The sequence below is a fragment of the Arvicanthis niloticus genome, chromosome 2 (assembly GCF_011762505.2).
Source record: "Arvicanthis niloticus isolate mArvNil1 chromosome 2, mArvNil1.pat.X, whole genome shotgun sequence".
NCBI lineage: Eukaryota > Metazoa > Chordata > Mammalia > Rodentia > Muridae > Arvicanthis > Arvicanthis niloticus.
This window is the reverse complement of record NC_047659.1, coordinates 44,474,336-44,486,855: the sequence shown is the minus strand read 5'-3', so window position 1 is coordinate 44,486,855 and position 12,520 is coordinate 44,474,336. Positions and strand designations below refer to the sequence as shown.

Sequence of the window (12,520 nt, the reverse complement as noted above, 5' to 3'; positions counted from 1 at the left end):
ACAGAACAAATCAAACATGGCTCAGCAGGGCTGGGAATGTGGCTCTTCTCCAGCATTTGTACTGGCCTGGATTTGATCTTTAATGTTGTAAGAAAAACTAAAGCATAATACGAGTGAAATAGGAAGGTAAACCTCATGGAAAAGTATCATTTTTTAAAAGGCCAGAGAAAATGCCTGTAGACTTTTTGGCAGAAATGACGGCAACAAGACAGAGCTGTCTGGGTATCTGCACTAAGAGCTGCAATCCATGAGCCTACGAGTACTAACGCCAGCCCCAAAAACACCAGAAAAAAACATCATTTGTGTAAGACCGTCAAATCACAGCTTCGAAACCAGCACGATGCTTCCAGAAAACTGAAAGAGTACAAAGGAACCATCCGATACAGAAACACGGAGAACAATGTCCCATTTCTCCTGTTTCATGTTTTCTCATCCAGCCAAGGGTGAGCAGAGATAAGGAGAGATCTTAGGGAGAGAGGAGAAGCTGTGTGGGCTCTGCGTTGGTGTGTCTCCGTTTCTTCCTGCTTCAGTTCAAGGGCCCCTGGTGTTTTCTTCTTCCTCTCTGTGCTTAAGAATGTTTCAGTCACGTGTCTCCTCCCTTCCTCTCTGTTCTCTTCTTCTCATTCTTCATGTAGATGCCCTTGATACTGCATGTTCTATCTCTTCATTTCTTTTCCACTGTGAGTCTATCTCTTCTGTTCTGACTCTGCTGACCCCATTCCTTCCCTTCTTCACACAGCAAATCTTCTTCAAAGATGACCTTTCACTGTCTTTTATGTTTGTCTATCACAGCCTCTGCCACACACGGATGGCATCCACTATCTGCCAGCAGGTTCCATTTGTCACAGGTGTATACATCACACTGTAACCTCTGCCTGGTTGTCTCCACCCAGCCCTTATCTGCATGCTTCATGTCACCTGAGACTGGAAAAGGCACTGGATTGGACAAACCTCTATCTAATCAAGGCCTTTCTACAGACAAGCTTGTAAAATCAGCAACCAAGAGGTCACATACCCCCTTTATCTACTGTTTACAGCTTGGGCCAGTTATAGCACCTATAGTTTCTCCAAGGACTCAGTGTCCAACAGGAAGCAAAGTTGACTGTCAGAACCCAGGAGAGAAAGGATGGGATAGCCACTTCGTGGTGGTAGAGAAAAATAATGTCCCCAGATGACACTCATACCTTTGTTATGGCAGTGAAGACCTTTTCCAGAATGGCATTTGGCTGGGCAATTTGTGGTCCATTGGCTTGGATGTTGAGGGCTATGGCACACGGTTTGGCTATGAATCTAAAGGTTTAAAAAGAAAGAGAAGAAAATAAATGAGAACTTACACTTTTTATAACTGTTCTTTGTAGTAGCATCAACTATAAATGACTATGTTCTTCTAATTAGATGTTTGTAGGGTTTTTACACCAACCTTCACATGGGTGAACTATAAAACAGACCTAATTTGAAGCCACCAGCAGTCACTTTAAAAAGAGTTATTCTTTAAGAATATTTAAACTCCTTGGCTGGGTGCGATGGCACATGCGTTTAACACCAGTACTCAGAAGGCAGGCTGATCTCTCTAAGTACGGGGCTACCCTGGCTACATACAGAATTCCAGGAGAGCTAGGACTAGCAGAGAGACCATGTCCCCAAAACAAAATAAACAACAACAAAAACAGAACAGAACATTTAAACTCTAATGATACTCAGTAGTTCTAATGAGAGTTCACAGATCAATTATGGTTTTCTATACCATAAGAAAGAGAAAGAAGGAAACAATGGATGGAAACAGAATTGTGCAAGCAAGATATATCAATACGCGTCATAATTTACATTCTTCTTCTAAACACATACAATCATGTTGTTATACCAATGTGCATCTGAATCCTCATGGAGGGTGTGTGCTTTTGACCACTCCGATAATAAATGTAACCATTTTGTTTCCATAATCAATGTGTATAGTACTGAATCCCAATCCCTTCCAATTTCGTAATTTTTGCTTTGTGTGTCAGCTCCCCACAAGGCTTCTTTCTCATGGGAAGCAAGGAAGAATGGCAAATGCATGGCATTCCAGACAAGCCGAGAGCTGACTTGTTTAAAAGCATGAGCCCGACTGCTTTTATCCTAAGAGAACGCCTAAGCCAACAAGCAAGGGAATGATGAACCTCACTTCCCATGCCTGACGTTTGAGCAAAGCTCTGAGAGGGATGTGGAGTGCACAGGGCCCAGGAGGAACAGTGACAACTCTAGTAAAACTGTAAAAGACAAAAAGTATTTACACCTTCAAGATGGTTTCAAATAACTACTCAAGAAATAAGCTTCCATAGTATTTCAGTGGTGACTCTGTCACTAATTTAATATCATACGAGAGGATTACTAAGATAATTCAATGGTTGCCAAGAGCGATAACCAATAAATACATAAAGCAAATCAGAAGTGAACCTTAGATGAGGCTTCTTTAACACAACTCCACAAGATTAAGAACAGCAGGCAAGGCCGAGTAATAAGACACAGTGTTGAACAGAATCCTATTTCATGGACAAGTGAAGAAATTCAGCCAGTCTGGAGAACAAGAACACTATATGTTGCAAGCCTGATCCAGGACAGCAGAGCACAGAAAGTAAAATATCATGCTTGTTTCACTAGGGTCTCTCAGGACACAGTGGAAAAAGAAATTGCCACTGTTTCCTAATCTATAAGCCTTTGAGAAACTGGACTACTCCTGGGAGCTTCAAATTCCCAGTTCTTTCCAGCGTGATCCTTTCTGAGACACATTAGTAATACCTTTGCACCTTCTAGTGATTCTGGGCCTTCTCTGTAATCACAGAAACAGCTGAAACTCCAATAGAAAAAGACATATCACTTAATTGACAGCGACCATATCGGGGCACAGAACTTGTTTTTCCAACCAAGTTTCCCACTTGCTGGCTACTCTATGGTCCCTATAATGTCAACATTTCCCTCAAAGAGCACTTGGATACACTCACCTAATCTCTAAGCATTTTCTTTCTCAACAACTTCACCAGTACAGAGAAGCAAATATTTAATTTGTAAGACAGATAATTACATAGAATAGGCAGAAAAAGTTCATCCTAAATCCTGAATGAGAAGGCAAAGGGCAAGTCAACTCCACTCCTCACAGGTATTCCTGGAGACCAGATGATAAAGAAATTTCATTTATGTTTATTCTCTGAAGGATTTGTGATTCATCTCTGGTACTTTTTTCTTTTCTTTTTCAGAGAACATATTAAATTCCAAATAAAGCCCATGCCACAGCTACTACAATTTTATTACCTTCTGTCACAGTCCATTAGAAAAAAAAAATGTTGTTTCTAATGATAGACCAAAGGAAAGTGAACAAATGACTTTCACAATGGTGGTGGAATGGAAGGAGAAGAAAATGGAGGGAAAAGAGAGAAGAAAAAGAAGGAAGAGAGGGAGGGGGAAGGAGAATACATGGGTGTGTAATGGGCTAGCACACCTGCAAATATCAGAGTGCAAAGGAATACATGCTTGAAAGCTTTGATGATTACCTCTACCAGGAAGTACACACCTAATTACTTTTCTTTATCAAAGGCTGAAACACCACCTTCAAAGGATCAAACATCTATAAAATACACTCACATGCTACAGTTGAAAGTAAATATAATAAGGATGTCAGCTTTGAAAAATACTGGACTTGGCTACAAAGCAGAGAAATTGTTTTCCAGTGCATTTGAACAACGTGTATTTGTATTTTAAGCATGAAGTAATCATCCCAGAACACTAGTGAAGAAAAAGCATGAAACGTATACATAAAACATGAAATGATCTCTGCATTCAAAGACACTTCAGCCCTAGAAAAGGAGATCACTTAAAGACATGTACAGGATATATGACATTGTTCTAATTGCTTAAAATATTTAATTATTCTCGATGGGTTCTTGCATGGGCAGAAATGGTCAGTCTTATTGGACAGCAGCATTCCCTACTATTTTAGAGGTACTTGGGAGCCTGTGCTGATAGATATGCAACCATCTACATATTGATACAATTGTATGGATTTCTCCCTCCCTCCCTCCCCACCCCACCCCATACACAGGAGAGCTTCTGTAGACACCATGGAGGAGCACTGCTTACTCAGAGGCTTGCTCCTCTAGGCTTCTTCAGCCTGCTTTTTTATATACCCAGGACCACCTCCCCAGGAATGACACTGTCCCCAGTAAGCCAGTTCCTCCTATATCAATCATCAATCAAGTACATCTCCAAAGGCTTGCCTGCAGGCCAACCTTAAAGAGGAGGTTTCTCAGTTAAGATTTCCTTCTTCCCAGTTACATCATGGTTCGTGTTAAGTTGACCAAAACCAGTCAGCAACTGAGTATCACAAATAGATATGAATGTAGGACTTTCTGGGTGAAGATTTTAAGGACAAGAAGCTCTAGAAGGGTTGTTTCTAACTTTGAGGAACAAATCCCTGGCAGGCCTTGCATCTTTAAAGTCTCTGTAAAACACACCAACCTCTTCTCATCTCTCCCAAAGTCTAAACAAAAGCAAAACCAGTATCTGAGGGCTCTAGAGACAGAATGAAAGCAAATAGGCTTGGGAAACCAGACAAGTGCAGAAGCAAGCTAAGTGACTGGGAATAAAGGGATTCGTAGTATACAAACCCCACTTCGGGTCCTTCAGGTTGCTGAAGAGAGACAAGCCGATTCTCTGAAGTAATGAAAATAGAAAATATAGTGAAAAATAGGAAAGTACTTGGATGGTCTTCGAAACCAATCACAATCAATTAGTAATAAATGAAAAAAATAAACTAAATCTAATCATGAGAAAGAAAACACATCTCACTCTAGACCATGCTGGAATAGAAATCCGACTATGTACAAGTGAAAAACATTCACCTCAAATGGATATATCCTGGCTAGCATCACAGAATTTATTCAGACTTTAAAGCTAATGAGAACAGCATTTTGTAAGTAACCTGGAGGTTAGACAAACATGTAGGAGGGGGGAACTAAGTCAGTTAGAAGGGTCAGAAAACCTCCCTGCAGACTTCCTTTCAATTTTCTGAGCATCTACAGCTATTAAAAAAAAAAAAAAAAGATTTTTGTTGTTTGCTTGATCTATAAGTCTTTTCCTCAGTGAGAGAGTAAGTGTAAAAAGGCCTGCTGCCAAGGCTGACTACCCAAGTTCAGTCCCCAAGCCCCATGTGATGGAAGGAGAGAACTGACTCCAGCAAGGTTTCCTCTGACCGCCACATGCACACTGCAGCATCTGTGCATGGACACACACACATACAAACACACACATACATGCACACCCCAAATTTTACAATCTTAGCACTGGGGTCCTATTTTAGTTTGTCACCAAACCTTCCTACATCATTCCTTTTCACTGTAGTATGAATGCAGCCCTCTTTTGCTGGCTCCTAGAGACGTGCTTCTTCAGCCCATACACTCCTCAAACATTTAACAATACAGTCTTCTCCTCACTAGAAATAATCTGCTGCCTAAACATTTTCATGTGTATTTTTATTTTCTAATTTTGTTTTTACCATTTTAATGATTTTACTTTTGAAATGCAGTCTTGCTATAGTCTTTAAGGAGATGAAAAAGCCCTTGGGCAATGGCTAATTCTATAGTATATGATCATCATCCAAGACTGTTTGTGCTGATGGTGGATGCTTTCTCAAGTCCCCCCAGAGCTTCCTGAAGATTGTCTGAGTAGCATTAATAAAGGAATCTTCCAGACATGTCTACCTGAAGCTCACTGAAAAGCTTTATCAGTGATAGAAAGGCCACGATGTCATCAGTTAGGAAGATAAGTGTTTGGAAATCCCAAACCGATGTAAGAAACGTCAGAGATGCCCCTCATAGCTACACATTTACAGGACTCTAAAGATTTTGCATTACTTAATCATGAGTTCATCTTAGCTGCTGAAGACAGAAACTATACAGTTTGTGAAATTCAGAAAATGAAGCCTTTATCTGAATAAGATCTATGCCCCCACATTTCACATGCTCCAAGTATGAAAGGTATTATGATGTTTGTCGAAGATACACAAGTCCTGCACTGGGTACGAGGCTCATGCAAACTCAGACCTTAACTGTGCAGGTCAACAAACCAGAGCAAAGGTGGCTTGCCTGCATGAGGTGATGGATGGATGCTCATTTGTTTCACTGTAGACACCTTTCACCTCTCTCTATGGACCCCATACCAGCATGTTATACACATTAAACACTCATGATAAAAATGTTTCAAGAAGGAAAAAAACATGTGGCATATAGTTATGTAGAAAAATGCCTTTGAAATCAGGGAAGTCTAAGATCTCATGACCATGCGTGAGCTGATATTTCTCCGAGCATGACAGTGTTTCTTAATTCACTGTAACTGTCAATGAACCACTGGAGACTAGCATACATGTATGAATAAGGATTCCTTTCAAACTGTTCATCCTTGTATATGTAGGGTGACACTATGGAGACCAACACCAATGACACCAGTTATGCTGGTGCAGCATTTGTCAGTGTCAGCCTTGCCTCGTTACTGCATGGACTAAATCTATGACAGGTCTACCTCTAACTCCGAAATCTTTTGACAGTTCACATAGACCAAGATCTCTGACAGACCTTCAGAATTCTCTGTATATGAGCACCTCTGTGCTTTCACAGACACCTTTCCCTGGATTGTGCCCCCTCCCCCCCCCCAGTCTATAATGGGGTCTAGGCATCTCCGATCACTCATCTTCCCAAACTGAGCAGCTAACAGAAGTGGAATTGTGGGAAACAAGCCTTTGACCTTCATTCAACCCTGTGGACAGGTTGTCTTACCAGACCTGCAACTGGTAGGATCACCTTAAATTTTCAAAATTGGCCCTGAAATGAAATATGAGGTCTGGAGAACCCTAAGAACTCTCTAGGATGTGATAATCCTTTTAATTCCACCACAGTCATCAAGTGCTTTCATAGTTTACCTCAATCAATCCTCCAAATAACCCAAATTTTGACAGTTGTTTTATAAATGGAGAAAAGGCCCCAAAGCATCAGTAAGTTGAACTAAAAACTGAGAGATGCATTCCTTTTCTTTACAGCACTGTGCTCTCTCAGCTTTCCTGGCTTGTGAACTGGTAACACATGCTCATAGTTCTTACACATGTTCTTCTGCACTATCCACCAATACACTGGTACCTCATGATCACAAATGTGTTCCTCCACAAACAGAGCCTGGTTTTCTCCTGAGAGAAAATGTACGAGAAGATGTACGGTGGAGTGCGGTTCAATGAATAGCATTACCTTATTTGTATGGTGTGTTAGTGAAAACATGACTTCACAGAACGCTGAAAAACAACCTCAACAATTCCTTGATGGGACTATTATACAGTTCTGTACTGAAATCATCCACATGGACTGAAGCGCCCCAGACGCGCCCAACAGCATAAGAGCCAAAGGACCATGTATCTGTTTTAAAATGAAGGATGACTAGGAACAGCAAATAGTAGGAAACAGAATGCAGGCTTCCTTCATAGCAATGGGAATAGGGAGTAAGAATATGGATTTGCAGCATCAGCAAAATCAGTGTCTACCAGAGACCAGAACCACTCCGAGTCAACACACATGATGCACTGAGCACAACACCCAGCCGGAGCTGGCTCTGACCCTCCTGACTGTGGGGGCCTTAACCTCTTCCCACAACATTTGAGACTGGGCCAGCAAAGAAAAAGTGGTCAAAGAGCTTCATCTTTAACACATCAAACACAATCTGAAGGGCAGGTCTGAAGCCAGAGATGACAGCTTATGAACTGCGACAGTGTTCTTTACTTGCCTACAACATAAAGTCCATCCTATGCTACCACCAACTGAGTTTTTATTGTCACTAGATTTAAGTAACACAGTTCTTGGTGGCTGCTGGATCAGGAACTAGAGTTGTTGAGTGACCAAGGAATTTCATTCTTCCTTTTCCCATTTTAAACCTCCTCTTATTGGATCTGATGTCTACAGTCTAAGAACACTATTCCAAAGAAGTTGTTATGTGAATCGGGACACCTGTAGGCATAGCAGGACGCTGTGGGCCTTGGAGACAGGCTTCCCTATATATGTTTCACATACCAATTTGACCATTTGGTAGCTGTGAACTAGTGAGTTAATTATTTCCCTCCTTGAAGCCTGTTCCCTGCAGAACTATATAACCTAGCTAAATGACTTGTTCAATGACAGCCATACAGGCAAGCGTGTGCAGGCTTCCTTCCCTGTATATGAGAAAAACAACATCCATGATTAAAGCAGTACCAATGCTCTGCTTTTCTGGTTTGAGATTTTCATCTTCTTCAATCTCCTAGTGGGTATAAGACTTACTTCTGATCCTATGAGACTATTTCTTTCATGGTAGAAAAACTTAATCAGCAAAGCAGTGGAATTCCAGGAAGATGAAAATTAAACAGAGAGCAAACTTAAAGCCAAAGGGCTTTCTTACGAGTCAACGGAGAAGAAAACAATAAAACATTTACACCATGGTTAATAGGGAAACCTGCATCTTCTCATAATGGGCAATTCGTTTTCTTAATGCAATCCTGAATTGCCACAGGCAAAGGACACAAATGCCTGTGTGTTTAATATTAAAAATGCCCTATTTATTATATAACTTTCATGGACAGAGTTCCAGTGGCATGGCCAGAAAGTGCTTGAGTGGACACAATGGTATTATCCCCTCAAAATCCCTTGTTGAGAGTATTGATGAGGAACAGCCCAACCAGGAAGTGAACTGCAGTGTTCAATTAAATACAAGAGTGTGAAGGTCATCTCCATTTACAGCATAGTAGTACAGTGAACCAAGGACGCATTTTCTGAAGGGCAAAATCTTACAGAGTAAGCAAAAGTTCTTACCTACAGAACTAGGAGAAGAGCCACAGACTGTTCGGGCTAATGGTGGGATATGTGTAAGAAGATGACATTTTACTCGGAAGAATCTTGTTTTGAAAAGCCAAAGACAATTTCTCAATTGTTCCCTTGTATAAATATATCAAAATAAAACTGCTTCCAGGACATCTGAGCCGTATAGGACTCAAAATATCTGGATGGTTCAATTTCTCAGGCCTCATCATCTCTAATAAGGGGTTCTTCAAAGTATAGTCAGTGAGCCCAAGAGAACTGACATCACCTGGGAGACATTAAAAAAAAAAATGCAGAATCTCATGTTCAGATCCAGGCTGAGTCAGAGTCTGTATTTAACCAAGATGCTCAAAGGGCCCCTAAATACAGTATTGTTTTGGACAAGTGCTTCATTTAATCCAGTGCTTCACAATGTATAAGCTTCCTACAAGCTGCCTCAGCGTCACCAAAACACTTGTTACAGTGCAAATTCTGAGGCCCTACCCCACCCCTACAGTCAACACCTCTGAGGGTAGGGCCCAGACATGCTTCTCACAAAGCCTCCAAGCAACTCTGATGCATGCTGCAGCTGGAAAGCACTGCACTAGCCTCGGCATGAACAGCCTGGGGTCACGGAGTCAGGGGATTCTCTAAAGCAGCTCGTTTCATCTGTATGTAGAATGCCAAAAGAATTCTTCCTTAGAACTGAAACCAAATGTCTCAGGACAACTGTCAAGCAAGCAATAAACCTCAACTGTTCCCTCACAGTATCCAAACACAGTCACGGTTAGCTGGATGAAATTTCTACATAGATGAAGGCATAGACAGAAATGCTGATATGCAGTTTGGATACAGGAGAATAAATAACACAGTAAGATAATTATATTTTATTATCTCACCACATATTAACATAGTGATACTAGAAATATAATTAACTGTATTGGCTGTAATCGTGGCTTAATAACTAATTTAAAATAAATCCTATGTTTGTAGCCATATGCATATACACATATGGTATCAAAAAATACCACACTAACCCAAAGGAGAATTGAACTATCATCTTTTTTTCATTCTGCAGGTCAACAACCAGAAGCAACACGAGCCCATCAATCACTGAGCTCATCATTCTAGCCCTGGGGATGTTGTAACGACATATATGTATGTATGTATATACATACATACATATACATACATACACACACACACACACACACACACACACATATATATATATATATATATATATATATATATATATATACACACACACATAGATATATTCCTGGTTGTCTTTCTATATGTCCATGAACGCTGTTATTTAAGTCTCTCGTTCTTTTTTCAACACCGAGTCTCCAATTTTACTTCCTCGTGTCTAGAGCACAGAACAACCCGGGACTACTTGGTGAGAAGACTAAAACCTAGCTCCATAATTACTATTTCTTTTCATTAATTGCTTTTCAATCTGAAAAATGAGCTCCATGACTGCTCTCACTGTGCCAAAAATAACTCGGTGTGGTTTATTAAACAGCATTCAAAACAAAGCAAATATAAATCACCAGCTTTCTATGCCAATCACTGCTCATTAAGCAGCATGATATCATCATATTAAGGAACTGGGGAGAGACTTCACACATCCTTGGAGACTCCCTTTTACTTAAAGAAAAAAAAATACTACCTGGATCTATGAATCAAAACTATGAACTACAAAAACACAGATGAACTCAAATTTCAATGTAAAGTGAAGCTTGAGAGTGGCCTTTTTTTTTTCTTATATTTTTTATTGGATATTTTATTTACAATTCAGATGTTATCCACTTACCCCATCCCCACTTCCCAGGAACCCCCTATCCCAACCCCTCTCCTCCTGCTTCTATGAGGATGTGCCCCCACCTACCCCCCCACTCCCACCTCCCCACCCTCAAATTCCCCTACACTTGCCATCCAGCCTTCATGTGACCAAGGATCACCTCTCCCATTTATGTCCAACAGGGTCATCCTCCCTTACATATACAACTGGAGCCATGGATCCCTCCCTATGTGCTCCTAGGCTGGTGGTTTAGACCTGGGAGCTCTGGTTTGCTGGTATTGTTGCTCTCCTCATGCGATTGCAAACCCTTTCAGCTCTTTCAGTCTTCACTCTAACTCCTCCATTGGGAACACCATGATCAGCTCAATGGTTAGCTGTGAGCATCTGCCTCTGAATATGTCAAGCTCTGGCAGACTTCTAAGGACACAGCTATATCAGGCTCCTGTCAGCTTGCAATTCCTGACTTCCACATCAGCTTCTACCTTTGGTGATTGCACATGGGATGGATACCCTAGTGGAATGGTCTCCAGATGACCCCTCCTTCAGTTTCTGTCCCACACTTTGTCTCTATATTTGCTCCCATGAGTATTTTGCTACTCCTTCTAAGAAGGACTGAAGCACTGCCACTTGGTCTTCCTTCTTCATGAGCTTCATGTGGTTTGTGAGTTGAATCTTGGTTATTTCAAGCTTCTGGGCTAATATCCAATAATCAGTGAGTGAATACCATGTGTGTTCCTTTGTGATTGGGTTACCTCACTCGAAAATATTTTCTAGTTTACCTAAGAATAGTTTATTATCCATTTACCTAAGAATTTCTCGAATTCACTATTTTTAATAGCTTAGTAATACTCCATTGTGTAAATGTACCACATTTTTTTTTATTCATTCCTCTGTTGAAGGACATCTGGGTTCTTTCCAGTTTCTGGCTATTATAAATAAAGCTGCTATGAACATAGTGGAGCATATGTCCTTGTTATATGTTAGAGCATCTTCTGGGTATATGCCCAGAAATGGTATAGCTGGGTCCTCATGTAATCCTATGTCCAATTTTCTGAGGAACTGCCAGACTGATTTCAAAAGTGGTTGTACCATCTTGCAATCCCACCAACAATGGATGAGTGTTCCTTTTTCTCCACATCCTCGCCAGCATCTACTATCACCTGAGTTTTTGATCTTAGCCATTCTGACTTGTGTGAGGTAGAATCTCAGGGTTGTTTTGATTTGCATTTCCTTGATGACTAAGGATGCTGAACATTTCTTTAGGGGCTTCTTGGCCATTCGAGTTTCCTCAGTTGAGAATTCTTTGTTTAGCTCTGTACCCCATTTTTTAATAGGGTTATTTGGTTGTCTGGAGTCTAATTTCTTGAGTTCTTTGTATATATTGGATATTAGCCCTCTATTGGATATGGGACTGGTAAAGATATTTTCCCAATCTATTCGTTGCTGTTTTGTCCTATTGACAGTGTCCTTTGCCTTACAGAAACTTTGCAATTTTATGAGGTCCCATTTGTCAATTCTTGATCTTAGAGCATAACCCATTAATGTTCTGTTAATGAACTTTTCCCCTGTGCCCAGATATTTGAGGTTCTTCCTCACCTTCTCGTCTATTAGTTTCAGTGTATCTGGTTTGATGTGGAGGTTCTTTATCCACTTGGACTTGAGCTTTGTACAAGGAGATAAGAATAGATCGATTTGCGTCCTGACCTCAAGCTGTACTACAGAGCAATAGTGATAAAAACTGCATGGTATTAGTACAGAGCCAGGCAGGAAGATCAGTGGAATAGAATTGAAGACCCAGAAATGAACCCACACACCTATGGTCACTTGATCGTTGACAAAGGAGCTAAAACTGTCCAGTGGAAAAAGGACAGCACTTTCA

At 40.7% G+C, this 12,520-nt stretch overlaps 1 protein-coding gene across 2 annotated transcripts in view; it reads right to left on the bottom strand.

The window, feature by feature from the left end:
* The window catches only part of Cers6 (ceramide synthase 6), a 248,062-nt gene that overhangs the window by 176,125 nt on the left and 59,417 nt on the right, over positions 1-12,520 (bottom strand). For both annotated transcript variants that reach the window (XM_034494978.2, XM_034494979.2), the window contains exon 2: positions 1,185-1,290. In XM_034494978.2, coding sequence (XP_034350869.1) covers positions 1,185-1,290 — 106 coding nt within the window. The remainder of the gene's footprint in view (positions 1-1,184; positions 1,291-12,520) is intronic.